The 18,197-nt window shown below is 36.3% G+C and overlaps 1 protein-coding gene across 2 annotated transcripts in view; it reads right to left on the bottom strand.

Moving 5' to 3' along the window:
* Nucleotides 1-1,911: 1,911 nt before the first annotated feature.
* Nucleotides 1,912-18,197, bottom strand: part of PIGN (phosphatidylinositol glycan anchor biosynthesis class N) — a 74,259-nt gene continuing 57,973 nt past the window's right edge. For both annotated transcript variants that reach the window (XM_058175872.1, XM_058175871.1), the window contains 4 exons: nucleotides 16,375-16,448; nucleotides 14,029-14,071; nucleotides 11,846-11,898; nucleotides 1,912-5,824 (listed from right to left, as the gene is read on the bottom strand). In XM_058175872.1, coding sequence (XP_058031855.1) covers nucleotides 5,701-5,824; nucleotides 11,846-11,898; nucleotides 14,029-14,071; nucleotides 16,375-16,448 — 294 coding nt within the window. In that variant the 3' untranslated portion in view covers nucleotides 1,912-5,700. The remainder of the gene's footprint in view (nucleotides 5,825-11,845; nucleotides 11,899-14,028; nucleotides 14,072-16,374; nucleotides 16,449-18,197) is intronic.

Below are 18,197 nucleotides of genomic sequence, written 5' to 3'. Positions count from 1 at the left end.
TGGGTGCACTCAAAAGCATTTGAATTTTCTAAACTGCCTTAAAAGAAGCCCAATGGACAGCACATTATTATAACTTAGTCTGGAACTAACTTTGGCCAAATATTCTCCTTTATTAGTAATTTAGGCCACTTTTTCAGAAAAAGAAGAGAACAACGTGCATAACAAACTAACCCAGGGAAAGTATCTTTCTAGATACTTCTACAGAGGAATTATTGAGTCTGTTATCTGCACCTCTATAACTGTCTGGTTTGGTTCTGCAACCCAACAAGACAGACACAGACTTCAGAGGATAATTAGAACTGTGGAAAAAACAATTGCTACCAACCTGCCTTCCATTGAGGACCTGTATACTGCACAAGTCAAAAAGAGGGCTGTGAAAATATTTACAGACCACTCACATCCTGGACATAAACTGTTTCAACTCCTACCCTCAAAATGACGCTATAGAGCACTGCAGACCAGAACAACTAGACACAAGAACAGTTTTTACCCGAATGCCATCACTCTGCTAAACAAATGCACTACTATTAATCTCATCTTCTAATTGTTCCCATCTCTCATCTCCTTCCATTTATGACTGTATTACTGTAACTTTGTTGCTTGTGTCCTTACGATTTATATTGACTGTTTCCTAATATAATATGATTATTTGTCCCCCATGACTTTTATTAAGTGTTGTACCTTATGATTCCTGATGAACGTATCTTTTCTTTTATGTACACTGAGAGTGTATGCACCAAGACAAATTCCTTGTGTATCCAATCACACTTGGCCAATAAAGAATTCTATTCTGTTCTGTTCTGTTCTGTTCTATTCTATTCTTCCATCCAGCAATCCAACAACAATCCTGACTGAAGCAGGATGAATAACTACGGTTCTTTCTTCTGAATTAAGCTGCCATTTGTCCTTCCTTTCATCCAAATCACAAGACTCATTTTCTGGTGGACATGAGACAATTATGTGCCATCCAGGATGTTCTGAATAGTGGTCCAATTCCAATCTCCTAATGACTTTCTCTCACATCATATAGATATTAACTAATATCTATATGATATTATATCTATATGATATCTATCTATATCTATATGATATATATTATATATGATAGATAGATAGATAGATAGATAGATAGATAGATAGATAGATAGATAGATAGATAGATATAGATATGTTGTTTTATCTATGACAATTGTTTGTGTATACTGTTGTGACAAAAAGAAATAAAAAATAATAATTATGACAATCAAGATAGATCCAGAGCTCAGTAGGTAGAAGAACCATTTCTTAGCATCTAGAATCAAAGTATCTAGGAATGCGATACCACCAAACCCTGATGTAGCCAGAAGAATAGAGTAATGATGGTTCTGAAGCTGTCAATAATTCAATTGCAAGTAGCAACATTGCACCTCCTATGGAGATCATTCATCCTATTTGTTTGTTACACAGCCTGATCTCCCAAACAGGAATCTTGGAACGAATTACCAGAGCATTGAAATAAAAGCACCTCTGAAGCCAAATTAATTTCATTTTTAAATGAAATTAATTAAGTGGAAGAGTAGACTATACAAATTTCACAATTATAACAAGGCAGCTTCAAAGGATTTGACATGAGCATCTGATATAGAAGATGTAGAATGGCTGTACGTATTATAAGATGTACTCTAGTAATAACACTCTTTCCCAATTACCTGCTTGGGGAATTGTGACCACTTGAAAACTTTTGTTTTGGAATAAGGCAATTATAGATAATCAGTGGAGCAGCAGTGCAGCTAATTTGTAAGTAACCTGTTAAATTGCAACTTTCAAAAGCCTGAGCGTGAAGGTGTGTTGCTTGGCTGTGTATTTTTATTTCCTTGCTGACTGCTACCTGGTGTCCTAGGGGACTGGGGTGCATTATAAACAATATAAATAATATAAAATAAATAATACACAATTATTTTATAGCATTTCCAAAACACTAGACACAGTACAAAAGACTATTTCCATATAATCTTAAAAACAGAAAGGAAAAAAAACTTGAAATGTATGCTAAATTATCCCAATCATCTTACTGGTGATTATGCACAACAAAAAGCAATGGAAAAACAAGGAAAGAAGTTGCTGGACAGACCCACACTGCTGCAAATAACTTTAAAAGCTCATCAAGATTGCCCCATTAAGTTCAATAACTTTGGGGTGACTTTGCTGATATGTTGGTTGCTAATCAACATGGTTTTTTTTAAGGGTACATCAAGTGAAGTATAGGGGTTACATCCTAGGTAGATCCTCAGTTCAGCAGGAGGAAACAATCTAACTCAATTGCCATTGCCAGAACTCCACATAAACTGATTTTGTGCTCTAGGCCAGGAGCCAGCAACCTGCGGCTCTAGAGCCGCATATGGCTCTTTCGTCCCTTTGCTGCAGCTCCCTGTCACCGGTTGGCTCCACAATTGATAGGATTTTCAGTTAGGATAGCTAGAGGAAAAAGGACGCCGTGTTAGGAGGACGGCGTGGGGGAACTGGACTTCCAGTCAGCAGAGGAAAAAGGACGCCGTGTTAGGAGGACGGCGTGGGGGAACTGGACTTCCAGTCAGCAGAGGAAAAAGGACGCTGTGCTAGGAGGAGACTCTATGGTGGGGGAACCGGACTTCCTGTTGGCAGAGGAAAAAGGACGTCGCGCTAGGAGGAGACATTATCATGGGGGGAACCGGACTTCCGGTTGACTCCAAAATTGAACAGGGGTTTCCAGTTAGGGCCTTTGTGGCTCTTTGAATGGTTAAGGTTGCCGACTCCTGCTCTAGGCTATATTACTCAGCTATTCTACTGCTGACAAGGTAGCAGAGAGAGATTCTCTGAATGATAATTTGGAAAACATTCAACTAATGTCCTTCTAAACAGCTCAAGGACTTCTGTTGACCAAATTATTAGTCAAGGATGAATGTAATAAACAATGAAAACTAAATTAAGTATATATCCACAAATAAACTCCTTGTTTCAAACTTCAATCGAGAATGGCTAGTTCATTCCTAGTGATCTAATGTAAAGAAAGGAATTAGCTAGGTTCTCTGATTTTTCCCTTCTCCCAGATTTTTGGCTTGGAATTAAAGACCACTGAATCTAGGGTACTACGTGTGTTCAAAAGAAAGGGGCAAATAGGACATTTCACAGTGCAATCAATTGTTCAAGGTAAGACTGCTAAATTGTCAGAATTATGTAACCCTCCAGCGCTAGAGAAATTTCAAATAGCAAGGACAAACACTCCTGACTTTTTGCCCAGAAAAAGTCTAGGAATAACTTCCTCAGATTTTCCATTAGGGATGTATAAAATAGCCCTGAAAGGTGTTCACCCTTAATAGGATTAATAACATGATCAGAGGAAGTCAACTAAGGTCAGTGGTGCTGTAACTCAACCAAAACAATACTAATTGAATTAGCAAGTCAACCTTTCTACTGCACGTCGGGAGTAAAAAGAAGTCAGAGTAGATATTTCTCTACTCGATGTGTTTATATATGTGAAAGCTGCATTAATGTGCTTTTGTTTATCGCATCACTCCAACAAAGCTTCTTCTTCTATTTCAGAGTGGGTGTTCTTTATTTTCCACAGTGCATACATAGCATAGTTCTATCCTTTGTTTCTCTTTAAATCTAAATTATTTATTTTGGCAGATAATATTTACATGGCATTTATTTGCAGGGTGGTTTTTTTTAGCTGTGATGCTTAAAAAAACCTCTTTTTTGAAATGACTTTTTTTTTTGTTGGTTCTATTAGGAAGGCTTCTTCAGTTTTTAACCAACACAATACTGATTAATAGAGCTGTAATAGTGCACGTAGAATTTGAAGTTAAAAAAAGGCACTCGGCGAGACAAATTGCAGCATACATTGGCAACTATTTCAACAAAAATAATCTTTTCTGAGATTTCATGGCAGTTGAAGAGAGCAGCCAACAGATTCCTGTCTTTACATGTTCTAAAAAAAACCTTTTTTTAATCTTGGATCAAGTTTCTTGACCTTACCAGCTACTGGCAGATGAATTTTTCTAGTATTTTTGTGGCATGTTATTTCATTGTTTCAAGAATACAAATTAATGCTTTTGTCTACTACCATATGGATATTCCTATTGGGGTGGCTGAATTCTAGAGTTTTATTGACACAGAGCCAAGAGGCTGGAGAGCTACAGCAATTTTCAGGATGAACAGGTTGCTGATATGTTCTAGTTTTGACAGCTACCATGGTGTGCAAGTTTCATAGACTTTTTTTTTACAGTTCCTTATAATTATAGCAGGCTCCTACGCCACAGTATAATTTCTCATGGACACCATTATTTGCACTGCCAAATTAGAAGTCTCAATAATGATGGCTTTTGTGAGATATACGCACTTGCAAGTCCATTCACCCAGCAGTGTACTACACTGCAGTATTGTACTGCCCTGGAGATTTTAGTTCGAATGTGTAATTGTAGAGAATGGCTGATTTCATACTGAGCAAATTGTAGCTCAATGGTATACTACATGCTTTCCCTGCAGAAGACTCTCAATTCAATAGCTGAATCTATTGAATTAAAAGGATCAGGACAAAGATGATTAGAAAGATCATGACAAAGCCTCTGTCTGAGAGCATGGAAAGCATTTTCCAGTCAATGCTTCAAATTATTCAAGAAGGCACCACAGTAGGAAAAGCTAACCTATGCTAAAAGAGAAACAAATTCAGCTCAAGTGCTGAATGGTGGCTGTAAAACCATCTCACACAGCTCGTATCCAATGATATTTGTATGAGCTCTTATCCATGATATTTGTATGAGAGCTAATGATAGATTTTAACTGAACAGCTACTATTGAAAACATTTGTTATTAAAGGTAATTCCTTGCCCTGGTGATCAGTAAATAGAGTCTCAAGCACATAACTTGAGCAACCAACTGGCTTCCTAAATAGTTCAATCGGTTTAGTTGGTAGGTGTATAGTTTGTTCGATGGTTACAAACAGAGTTTGAACAGGTAGAGCTGGTTTTCAATATTTGCTAAGACAATTCCTTACAGTGGCCTTGAGCAAATGAAGCAGTTGAGATGAAAATAGGGCAAACATTAACACATCATCCATGTATGATGAAAACTATTTTGGTATTTTTATAAAAAGAGATGGAAAACAATAGCAGCCAACAAATATAATTAGTCTGCATCTTAAACTGGAAATTCCATTCATACACACACACAATTTTAAAAAGTACTATTAAGGTTTCAATTTCATCCCAATATATACATCTTTAAACCTGATTTGAATTTCCAAAGTGAAAAGTAGTCTGTATCACAGCAAAAACTTAACTGTCTATTGTTTGTTCCAAAATTTGACTTGGGAGTGGGACCAGACGCAATACTTAGCTTGTTAGCAGCTCATGAAACTAATTGTCTTGTCTTCTATAGAAAGCAATAAAACAAAGTTCATCTTCCTACCATCCTTTTGAGTCCCTTCTGAGTCCCTTCTGTAAACCCAAGCACAGCATTTACCCTTCACAATAAGCAAGGATATATATATAGTAGTTGTTCACTTTGAAACCGGAAGTTCCTTTGAAGGAAAATGAAGGAACAAAATTTAATTCCATAGAGAAAAGATGACAAGTTACTTCATGTTCTTCAGCATCAAGTTCTTCAGGAGTCTCTAGAAGCCAATTTCATAATTCTGTCTGTCTCTTGGAAGAATGAAGATTCCATCAATCCTTCAGTAATTTGTCACAATGAATGGCGTTTAGTTTCTTCCCAAAGCTCCAGTCTCTTTGTAGTGAGCAGCTGGGCCACTCCACTTAAAAGCATCAGGAAAATAGTGAAGGACATCACAATGACATAATGGCTAATACTGCAATGAAGAGAAAATGATGCATTAGAAAGAAGCAAGTTACAAATCAAGTAATCTAAGGGAACAAGGTCTGCACACATGCGAGGACCCACACATACATACAATCTTAGGCAGGGTACATTCAAAGAAACAGTTTGCAATCTATCAATTGCTGGTTTCAACTGGACATTTGCAGAAAAAATGCCAAGTCATAGATGGATTTATTTCTGGGCATTAGATCATAATGCATCAAAGGCTTCCACAACTCTGGAAAATTATGGTTATCCAAGTTACTGGAATACAGAACTGCATATGTCCGACATGCAGAGTTTATTTTTTATTTATTTAATTTGTTTGCTGCCTACAGTGCAAAAGAGACACTAGGTTGCCCATCATTTCCCAAGAGGCCCATGAAGATTTTGATGCCAATTACCTTTCTTGGCAGCTTCGATAACAAATGAGAAAATGTTAGATAAAACTTAATTTTTTTAAAAAATCCATTATTCAATCAAGGTCAAATACAGGGTTAAAAAATACAGAGATTATTTGATGACTATTCCAATTTGTGTTTTAATCTTCCTAAGCTCCGATGAAATTTTAATTACTCTGAATAATTAAAAGGAATTCATGACTGCATATTTTGTTTATTCAGAGTCAGAAGTTCAACTTATATTATTAAATCTAGAGAATCTACTCAGTCAGTGAGAAATACCTGTTGTAGGATATAGCTAAATGTCAAATAAACAATTTAAATGCCATAATCAGTAGACAATAGTAATTCACAATTGTTTGAACTGATTCTTTGACATTTTGATTTTAAATGTGTCCAGAATCAATCTAACACCCATTTGCTAAATTGCAAATCAAACCATTCTCTTCTTTCTTCCTGGATTCACCTTTTAACTGCCTTTAAATTATTCTCGGTTTTTTATGTGAATTCTTTGAATCAGCTCCATATTCTTACCAAAACCAAATCTAAACTGATTTCAAGAGCTAAATTAAATGCATATTCTCCCCTGTTACCTGTAATACCCACTATTACTTGTGTCATTTTTAGACACTAAGAATCTTGGAACAGAGACAATCTTTTTAATGATATTTAGTTAAGCATCATAAGATGCTACTAAATAAATAGCTGAAATGAGGAAAGCACATTTATTTGCATAGTGCAGAACTTGCCGTGCTGAACACAAACTGCCATGGGGAACTTCATTCTAAAAGTTATATATTACTGAAGTAGTTAGAAAGGCAGGAAGCTTAGTATAAAATCCTGTCAGAGTCAACAATTTAGAAAGAGGATAGACAGACAGACAGATATAGACAGTTATATAGATATATGGTTAAAATGAACTGATATATTTGTTCCATGTCTGAACAAATGAAACACATATACACACACAAGAATGTATACCTATTTTATACAGCAGTGGCCCAATAAATACGATCCATAGGAACAAGAGTATTTAATGTCTCATTTGAACCTGACTGCATTCCTTCTCATTTTTCCCAATGGAGAATTAGAGGCAGCAATTTGTCATAGGCTTTAGGCAGAAGTTTATCACAACTCTGCTACCACAAATCCGTGACCAAGCATAGCATGGATTAGGAGCAACAGCTATTCGCTTGTGTTTAATTTGTTTTCTGCATAAGCTAGGATTCTTTGCCTGATGGCCTAAGGACTACAGTGGATAATCATCGGATTGAACATTCAAGCAATGAAGCATAATAATTTGAGGCAAGGCAACTGTATTTAGAAAATGCAATATGGTTTGGGTTGGATGTGCATGTGTGTGCATTTTTAAACAATAAACATTGAGCCAGGGTATATATCATGCTAAGCCAGGCTAATGTTTTACAAGGAGTGGCACCTGCTCACACTCATTGGCTCCATTCCCTGGGCAATGCAACTGGCAAACAGATGTCACTGTTTAGCTAGAGCATAAGCATATATTCCAAATGCGGGTTACATGCTGATCACAATTACTTAGAGAACATAACCATAAGTAAATCCTGGCTACATTCTCTGGTTAGTACAGGCTGGATATAAAGTGCATCCTGCATCTGGAGAACACTCTTAAGCATAGACACTTGTTTGAATATCAAATTACCTAAAGAGAATGGAAAAACTAGGGGGACTACTCTAAGCTTATACTGATTTAATGTGATGTTTAAGCATTTCTTGAACACATTTTACAGAAACAGAAGGTAATGAGTGCAGAGGTGAGATGCCCGTAAACTTCAAACAAGTTTCACTCTTACCCATAGACATCAACTGCATTAGCAGTCTAGAAGACTTTCAACTGGCCACATGATTGATAGTAGCTGTCTTTTCCTGTTAGAAGTCATTTAATGTGTTAAAATCTATTTCTGTTGCCTTGCCTTTAAGCTGCAATAAAAATCCCGGACTTCAGATCAAACGAGATCACTTGGAATGGTCCAGAATCATGTTCCAGAAAAGAGCCGAAACTTGGTTGTGTATATGTGCACAGAGGCATGTGTTCTACCACTGAGCTAGCATTGCCTAGCAGAGTCTGAACAAGACATTCTCATCATGCCAATCAAAGCTTACAAAAAGCGCTGCTAATCAGGATGAGGACGCAGCATGATTCGGAAACTGCTCATATTTAGTCATGATTAGAGAAGGAACATCAGTGGGGTGGATAAGCTGTGATCTGAAGAGGTTGGTTGATGCATCAGGAAGTAACTTCTATTAAAAGTTTTAAATGCCTCCCATGCTGATTCTTCCCATTCTCTCCTGTTCGTGATAGGCAGGCATCAAAAGCAAACCTGGAGGCACTTCTTTTTAAATAAAGAGTTTAAATTTTATGCCTCCGAGACTACGCGTTCACATGTAGCTAAAAGTTAAGTAGCGGGTCAGGACATTTTAAAAACGATGTCGGGCCTCTTGATCCATGAGGAGAGTAAGTGCCATTTCATTTTATAGCATTCTATAAAGAAAACCAGGGAACTATGTTAGCCTCAGTTCTGAGTCAAAGGAAGAATGGGAATTATCTATTCATAATTCACAGGACTCCCGTTAAAAAGGTACTTTGTCAGGTATGATTTAAACCAAGGGTGTCCAACCTTGGCAACTTTAAATCTTGGGGACTTCATCTCCCAGAATTCCCCAGTCAGTATGGCTGGCTGGGGAATTCTGGAAATTGAAGTCCCCAAGATTTAAAGTTGCCAAGGTTGGACACCCTTGGTTTAAACAATCGTTGAACCCTGAGTTCTGTGTATTGTTAGAAAATATCCAGTGATTTGTTTGAAAATGTATCTGCCAACTTCAAATCGAACCTGGTTTTTTTTTCTTGTTCAGGAAAAAAAAAAGTAAGCTTAAGGTGGAGATGGTGAGGAAAATGCTGACAGACAGTTTCCTCATTGGTTTACCTCCAGAAAAATAAGTTTACCTTCTGAAAATACAACCGTTTGCTGGTTGGCCAGGCCAACCATTGCAGTTGTTTCCAGAACAAGAAAACATTCATGGGGGGAAAGCCACTTGGTGAGAATTACCAGGATATGCTTCTCAAATTCCAAATATGCTCATCAACAATTCACAGAGGCCGGTTTACTAGAGGAAAAGTCGTAGATACTCTGCATATAATGTCAGAAAAAATTAGTAAAATAAAAAGCATAAAAGCATTTCAGACGTATGAAAACAAGACAAATGCTGTATTTTAGAGATGAAGACTGCAAGGACATAGATACTGCACTAATTATGTAAAACTTAAAGTAAGATGGACATTTATACTGGTGTAGCAGTGAAACCAAAGCATAGTTTTTGGATATGTATCATGAAACAGCTATGTCAAACATGGATGATGTACATCAATTAATGAACCAAATTCTTTCAATAGTCTTGAATGTGAAGAAATGTTCTACTTGCAGTTCAATCCATGATTACTTATTCACCCAAGTGATCTACTACTTGATTCTGAAATGATCAAAGGAATAAAAAAGATATGGTAACTTTTAAGATTGCTAGAAAGTACTGGGGGCAGGAGTCATATGTAGTCTGTTTTATGCATTCTTCTTCTTGTATTTATTAAATTTGCATGCTTCTTACCTCACCATTGAGCTTACATACTGAGTTATATTAACTATGCAAAAATGCTGATTTTCTTTTTAAAAAGAGCTATGAACAGAATGCAATTGAAAGCAATTCCTAAGCAATTTTTATAATCTAATGGAGTGGTAGTCAACCTGGTCCCTACCGCCCACTAGTGGACGTTCCAGCTTTCATGGTGGGTGGTAGGGGTTTTGTCCGATACTGAAGCGCTTTCCTTTTTTCTAATTTAATTGACTTTTTTTAAAAAAATCATAGCATTATTTAAAAACATTTTCATTAGGTTTTCATAAAATTCCCCATGACAATTTAAATTTCTGAAAATAAACGTAAGTTTAGTTCACATTACGTAAGTGAAACTAAATGACGCTATAGTGCGACCGCAAACAAAAAAGTCTCATCCCAGAATAGCTTGTGCATCTCCCCCCACATCACCCAGCTGTAATAGACAAGCAGAGCTGGTAGCCGGCACCCCCCAAAAACCCAATCCATGATCCACGAGCGGCATGTGCAGACGACAATACACGACACACTACTGTGGAACCGGTGGGCGGTTAGAAAATTTTACTACTAACAGAGATACAAAAGTGGGCGGTAGGTATAAAAAGGTTGACTACCCCTCATCTAATGGCAGTCTTCAAATATATATGGAGTTATCAGCAATCCGTAGTACATGCCGGCAGCTCTATTTGGAGGATGAATTTTCACGGAGAAATAGGATGGTAATTTTAGAACAATAACAAAAAATAGTTTGCTGAACAACAACAACAAAATGAACAACAAAAAAGGATCCTACTTCATGGCAGGATTTGAGGTCCTACACGGCAGGCACAGATTTTATAATATTTATTTTTATAAATAAAATAGTTTATAATATTGGATATCCAAATTCTTTGCTTGCTTGAATGTAAATAAAAAAATCTACAGATTAGCAGAAATGGCATATGTGGATGTATGAATATGTGTAGACAAGGAATAGATGCATCAATGAATTTTTAAAAATATATCTATATTGAAAGGTATTTTCTAAGTTCAGAAAAAACATTTAGCAAAACTCTCCCAGAAGTATATGTTTCATGCTAGCATGAGATTGTACATCTGAACACTTCTCCATACACAACCTGTATGACACTGCTAAAATAACAAAACAAAACCTGAAAATAGATAGGAAGAAGAATAAATTAGCCAAAGCACTAGTTTTTCAGAGGCAGGGGTTGTTTTACAAGGGAAAGTGCTCAAATATACATTTGTCTTCCCATACTTTGGAATTCCACTTAAAGAAAACTGCAGATTATCTGTCTTTTAAGAAGATATAATTCACCTCAAAATGTAACACTTCAAAATAAGGTTAAAAATAATCTAGAAGGAAAAAGAAAGTAACATTGACAGCAGTGAAGATAGAAATAAATGAAGGGTATAAATTAAACAGGCTTTCAAGTTTCCTTTGTGCTACCCTAGAACAATAAAGAACATTCTTGGAATCCCTACCATACCTGTTTCTTGACCTGGCCAAACTCAAGGAGTTGATATTAATCTTGTAAGTTTCTCTAGGCCTGTCTTTGCCTTATCTTATGCAAATAAAATCAGGATTACTTTAAATTTATCATTCTTTTTCCTCTTAGAATTACATGTTTTTGCAAGTCATTTGGCTCACTTATTATTTCCCCCTATTGTCAGTGTTGGGTCTACTCTGTTTTACACAGGAGATCATGTCTCACAGTTTGAGAATTGCTGCCCAAGCAACATACTATTACCCAACTTAATAAGGCAAACACACACACACACACACACACACACACACACACACACACACACACACACACAAGAAAGGAAAAAAATAAAACAGGGTAAGAAATTAGAAAGTCATGAATCCATTTTCCTTGAGCAGAACAACAAGCAGCATTTTGCAGAACCCTTTTTTATGCAACATCCTTGGTCAAACTGTTGGACAGGAAGACCTAACCAATGATCTGTACCTTGTTCCAATGTCTAGCCAGCTTCCGTAATCTTTAACCAGAAAGAAGAAGTGCTAGAAAAAAAAATAAAAACAACTATATTCAGCACATGTACATTGCCCAATAAAAGTGACAAAACTGAAATGTATATTTGAAGCAGATTGTTCAGGGCATATAAATCCATCTGTAAAAAAAGGAAGACCAGTCTCCGAAAGATGATATTTACAGTGCATAAAAACAAGTACATACTGTATGCTAGATAACAAGTCACTAAGAAAGGGAATGGGTAACAATCTGGTGTAGTGCTTAAAGACTGTGACTTCTAGTTCTGCCTTAGGCACAAAACTAGATAGGTGATTTTAGACCAGTCATTCTCTCTTACCCCTAGGAAAAAGGCAAGGTATTACTGAAATCTTGCCCAAAAAACCTGCAGGACTACTTCAGACAAATTGCAATAAGTTAAGAGTGATTTTAACAACACACACTGCCATCCCCAAAAGGAAACTGAATAAATTACTGTAAATTTTGTATTTGGTTATGAACTCTTTGAGCCCAGACAGATATTTCCACAAACAGACAGCTGCTGCCAAGAGCAACCAACCTGCATTTTCTTTACCATGATTGCTAAAAATGACCCAAAGCATAATCATGTCTGGCTTTTCCTTTTCTATTTTACTGGCTACTGCTTGCTGAGATTGTTCTTACTGGAACAATCATGCTTCTCTCAACATCTGCTTCAGCCTTCTAAATGGTCTTTGGCTAGTCGTTTCTCTTTCAGCTTTAATTCCCTATAGCTGCATTAACGATCAACCTAAATGATACCATTACTGAAAAGCAGGCATGCCGAAGAAGCCGCAGAGATAGTGATTACAGTTTATTGTCTAAAAATTAGCGTAATTTTCCCCATCTCATGACTATGGCAAAGCAGTCTCCTCTTCACTTGTCAGCAGTTGTACTGGTAGAAGAGAAAGCAACGGAGATAAAAAGAATTCGATTAATTTATTTCACCATTTGGCCAGATGGACAAAAGTTCTGATTCAGTTTAAGACTGTTGTCTAGTTATACGCTACAGAGTTATCACGTGTTAAAATGCTGACAAGTAAAACTTAGAAGATGGCATTTAAGGGGATTCTACAGGTTAGGTGGGAACACCTAGTCAACCATAATTGGCCCAGAATAAAGTAAGGTCAAAACAGGTTAATATTTGGGTGGGATAATACCAGAAATCCCATGAATAACATATTGAGAATTTGAAACATTTGAAAGGGGGGGGGGAATGGCAAGATCCTTCTATATTGCTGCCAAGAAAACTACACAAATGTAGCCACCAAGAGTTAAACTGAACTTAAGAAGTTTTTACCTTTATTTTGGGCTCAACAATAGGTAGCCTGGGATTTGCAAATATTTTCTCCTATTTATGAGATTTCCTAGACCAGTTCAATCAAAACAATTTATTTACAATGCGATAGAACAAAAGCTGGTGTGTCATATTTAACTAATTCCACTGGGAGGAATAAGGGAACATAGATTTGAAAGCATAAACCTCTTCCATTACAGTTCCAAAGACATAACCGTTCTAGCCAAATTGTGATATGTGCATACACTACAGGCATTGTACATACTTTAGGGTGAGCATAGTTTTTAATTTTTAAAAATGTTATGTTTATTATAATTGTTTAATCTATTTGATGGATCCTGATCCACCCACCCAAATCTCCCACTATGTACAAAGATAGGCTTATTCAACCCGTTCTGGGTGGTATTTCTCATTACATCTTGCTTGATAATTTGGTATTTCCTTTGAAAAATTAAAGGAGACTCTTTTTTTATTCTGAAAGCAGGGTAGAAAAGATTTAAAAAATTAAAGCAGGTGTGTAGGTGCATCTGGTATTTTCTTTTACTCAGACTTTAAAATTCTGTATGAAGTAGATGAAAACTTAGTAGTAGCTAACTTAATGGCCCCATTAAAGAATTGACGTGATAATATAGACTTGCAACTTTTTTGATCATTCATTAAATTATTTCAAAGAATTATAGGATAGAGAGAGGGCCTTTCTGCAATTTATGCAGGGTTTCAAAGTCAACTCACTGACCTAATTCAAGGAACTTTGAAGTCTGAGGCTAATTCAGATATCCCTTGATTGAATTAGCAAAGCTCTCTGGGTTTTGATCTTATTTGTACAAAATGTCCAATAGTAGCTTACCAAAGCCATAATGTCTGAAATCACAAGAACAATGAGAAAAAGCCTGAGGGGGAAAAATAAACAGTGTGTCAGAAAAGGACAATAATTCACAGTTCAATAAAGCTTCAAAGAACACAAGATGTGTTCTGAGGTACAAGGTAGTTCTTTTTCTAATCCATTTTCTCAGTATTGCATGTCTTAAGAATATCAGGGCAGCCATCCTGTACGTTAACTATCGAACATGGAGCAGGCAGGGAAATGAGCAGAATCAAAGTAGGCTGATTTGCATGACTTGTTAAAATTAGGCCTGTGTTTGTTTGTTTTTTTACAGTTAATGACTCTTCTACATAATTTATTATGTAACTGTTACCTATCTTTTCCAGGGACCTGACAGTCTCTTGATTGATGGAACCCTACTAAATTGTACAATTCAAGCTTCCAAAATTTCACAAAGGACTGGCCACATTTCAAAGATGTATGATTATTTATATTCCCATTCTTTCCCAAGGGATACCAAACAGTATACCTAATTCTACTCTTTCTCTTGGTCCATTTAATTACCTTGATAGCTATGGCTCCCTAGTCTTAATTCAGAATTATAACCACTTTACTACATTTATTCAATATTATCTACTCATCCTTACAGACTAGAAATTGGCTTAAAGCAGTGTCTCAGAATGCTGTTTCTACCCCACACAAGGCAGCTTTGGACAACAATGGCCCTCTGCTGCACTTTCACATATCTCTGACTGTCAAATGTAGAACTGCACAACTTGCAAAAACAAATGTTTGTTGGGTTTCATTTGTTCACTTAACAACTGAGGCAAGAAAGGTCGTAAAATGGCGCAAAACTGACAACAAACAACAGAAATTTTGGGCTCAATTGTGGTGAACGACTATGTCTATTTACATAGGTTCTGCACAAGAACATTTGCTAATATTTATCACCGTGTCTCAGTCATGAAGGCCTAAAATGATGTCCACCAGGTTCAAAGATCATTGAGTATTTATTTCCCTTTAGCCTTAAGGCTTAAGAAACTAGTTACCTGTATCTGAGGTACCCAAGACCACATTTGTTTGGGAAAGCACATTTCAATGAGGAAAAAAAAAGAGTAGGAACAAGTAAACTCAAATACCGCTAAAGACCTTTGCATTATCATTATCTTTTCATTAAATAATTGAAATATTTTGAATGTGGATACTGTTCTAAATCACCAATGGCTGGTTTTACTCCAGAATTGTGCTAAATTACTGCACATAGCTAACCTAGTAGGTCAAAAAAAGAATTGTGTCATTAACTATAATAATTTAATTTGTAAGAATTATAAAACTGCTATCAGTTAGAGTGTGAAAACTCATTAAAATGCGCTGCATTATGGCATTAATGCAAGCCGATCACAACAGCCTCTAACAAATTATTTCCACTCATATTATCAAGATCAGTTTTGTAAATTAACTTTACCTTAGAAGGCCATTAAAACAAGACAAAAAACATTTCATGCAAATTTGCTCAGAAGCTTTCTTCTCTTTGCAAAACAGATAACTCAGTTGGATACCATCAAAATCACTGATGGTATTTAATCAGCAGTGATGATCTGAGCCTCTCTTCTGCATAGATTTGACAAATGCACAGAACATCAAAATCAAAATCAATTTCTATTGATTGCACTAATCATGGCACTGAAATTTCTTGGTTTGGAATGTGGGGCGTTTCAGTTTTATAGCTGGGTTCAAACATTTACCTACTGAGCAGGAACAGCCACTGCAGAGGGAGAACTGATCTGCATTTTTCTTCTCCAAAACATAACTTAAATCATAAATGCAATTTCTCCACATGGAGATATATGTATGCCAAACTGCAATTTCTTCAATCTTTCAAACTACTCCCCTCTGTCTTTAGAGGGGAGGAAAGAGAAGACTCCTATTAACTGGACAGTGATATTCCAGTATTGTCCTCTGTATGAATTTGCCTCCATAATATGTTACTTCATCACTGCAGACGGGCATGCTTGCCTGCATTTAAACTCTCATGAATGTTTTAAAAACCCTATTTTGATAAGAAAAAGCATTTCATCCAATAATCTGTTATGTGTGAATTTTCAGCATTTGAGTGGAACTAAAAAGGTATAAATCCCTGTTCATTATGCAGAGACTGAAATTTAAATTGTGTGTGTGTGTGTATTGACACACTTAAGGAGAGAAATCTAACAAAAACTGAATACTTTCTGAAGCGGGGTGGGGGGAACCTAATGATGGAATTTACAAAGTAGCAGCCTACACACAGTTTAATTCCCACCACCACCACCCATTATCAATCCCAAAACAACTTCTGATTCAGTAAGTGAAAAAGTAACTAAAAAGCTTTACCTTTTAGATGATAGCTGGGTTGTGACCTGAATAGCTTCAAATGCACATGACACAAGAACAAAGGGGATTGCAATCTGTTCAATAAACACAATTCTGTTAAGCTGATGGCAGGTTCCCACAAAACAAAACAAAAAGAAAGGATGCCAAAATTAACATTGCTAATACTTAGAGAGCCATTTATGCACAGCCCAAAGTTTATCAGGTTGAATGTAGAGACTGCAATATATTCTTTTTAAACAGTGTTGTTTAAGTTTAAACTAAGCATTATTTTCAGTCCTGGTAAATATGGGCTTCTGCATTATGGTAAACCTTTTAAAAGGTTATTAAAATAAACAGACTACAAAATGACATTTTTTAAAATGAATTATCTAGTTTCAAGGAACATTTTCCATATAAATGCTGAGAAGCTGTTTAGTGATAAGGAAAATCACTACTGGTAAACATATTCCCCTGTCTTAGAACAACCACCAGTGCTATTTTCATTGTGGAAACTTTGATAATTTCTGCTACAAAAAATCCCCAGAATACAATTTAAGATTGACCATATCCATTTTATATTATATTGATAAAAGTCACTCATTTATTTATTCCTAAATATCTAGATGTGTCTGGGAATTGAAATGCATATATCGTAAAGCTGCTAAGTTTTTTTTTTAAATGTTCTAGATTGTATTTTTGCAAAATGCTATGTTCCTAATTTGTAAGTGCTTTTTAAAAAATATGTTCTCCCAATAGTTGTCTTTCAAATTCAGAATCTAAGTACATCACAGTGATCTAGCTCTGAAGTGTTCTTATTCCATACAGTTTTGAAGGTGTGACTTGTGGCAAGATTTAAAAGATTGGATTCCTGGGTTCCATGCATTTTGTTTTCTTTTTTTCTCGGGCAAAATAAAGGATGGCCTCATCTTATTTACTCTGGAAATTACACTACATTTCCTGAAGTGGCAGAGAAAAAATTGAAATTTTTTCTCCTCTCTTTTTCAACATTCATGTAGTACAGCTTTCACTATTTTAGTATAAACCCCTCAAAAGTTTTTCCTAATGGCATTCATGGTATATATATATATATTCTTGCAAATTACTACTACAAGTAACAGCAGCAAATACACTTTGATGTGAAGTATTGTGTTATTTCTTTAGTAGCATTTTTTAAAATTTAGTTCGAAGTGTCGATCTGAACAGATTGTCATCATCAATGCAGAAGGCCGAGAGACATCACCCCTGCCTCCTGTTACACAGAAAATGGTTCCTTTCTCTATGAAGAAGGAACACAGAAAGAAATGGCTTCCCATTAGAAATAGAGTTTTAGGAATGTGGGTTCCAACGCCTGTAGACTTGCAAGATGGTGGTGCTGGGATCCAAATCCTGCAGATGTGTCAAGCATCTACAAAAAGGGATGGGCTTGACTTCCGGTTGACATCATGGTGAGAACGGCTTGGAAAATAGTGGGCTCCACTATTTTCCGCTGCAAAATCCAGCTGGTAACTGCTGTTGGGAGACCCTACGGGGTCAAAGCCACCTTGTAGGAGTGCAAAGAAAGGAAAGGCACTTCATGAACCATAAGGAACTTGCAATTTCCTCATTAGGTATGAAGCAAACATACCTCTCCCAAACGGCAGCAGGGACAATGGCCATTTTTGGCAGTCACAAGCTGGGACAACTGGGACCATAATATTTGTGTAGGAGCGGTCCGTGGACAAGCATTGAAATTGGGTGAGATAACTTCCAACTCTTACTATAAAGATCTAATTTAAGTACAAGAATTTTAAAAGATAATCTTCAAGCGTTAAGGAAGCAGTGATTAGACACACAGAGAAGATTAA

This window comes from Ahaetulla prasina, chromosome 3 (genome assembly GCF_028640845.1).
Source record: "Ahaetulla prasina isolate Xishuangbanna chromosome 3, ASM2864084v1, whole genome shotgun sequence".
NCBI classification, from domain to species: Eukaryota; Metazoa; Chordata; class Lepidosauria; order Squamata; family Colubridae; genus Ahaetulla; species Ahaetulla prasina.
The sequence above is the reverse complement of the archived record's forward strand: the minus strand, read 5'-3'. Positions and strand labels throughout refer to the sequence as shown.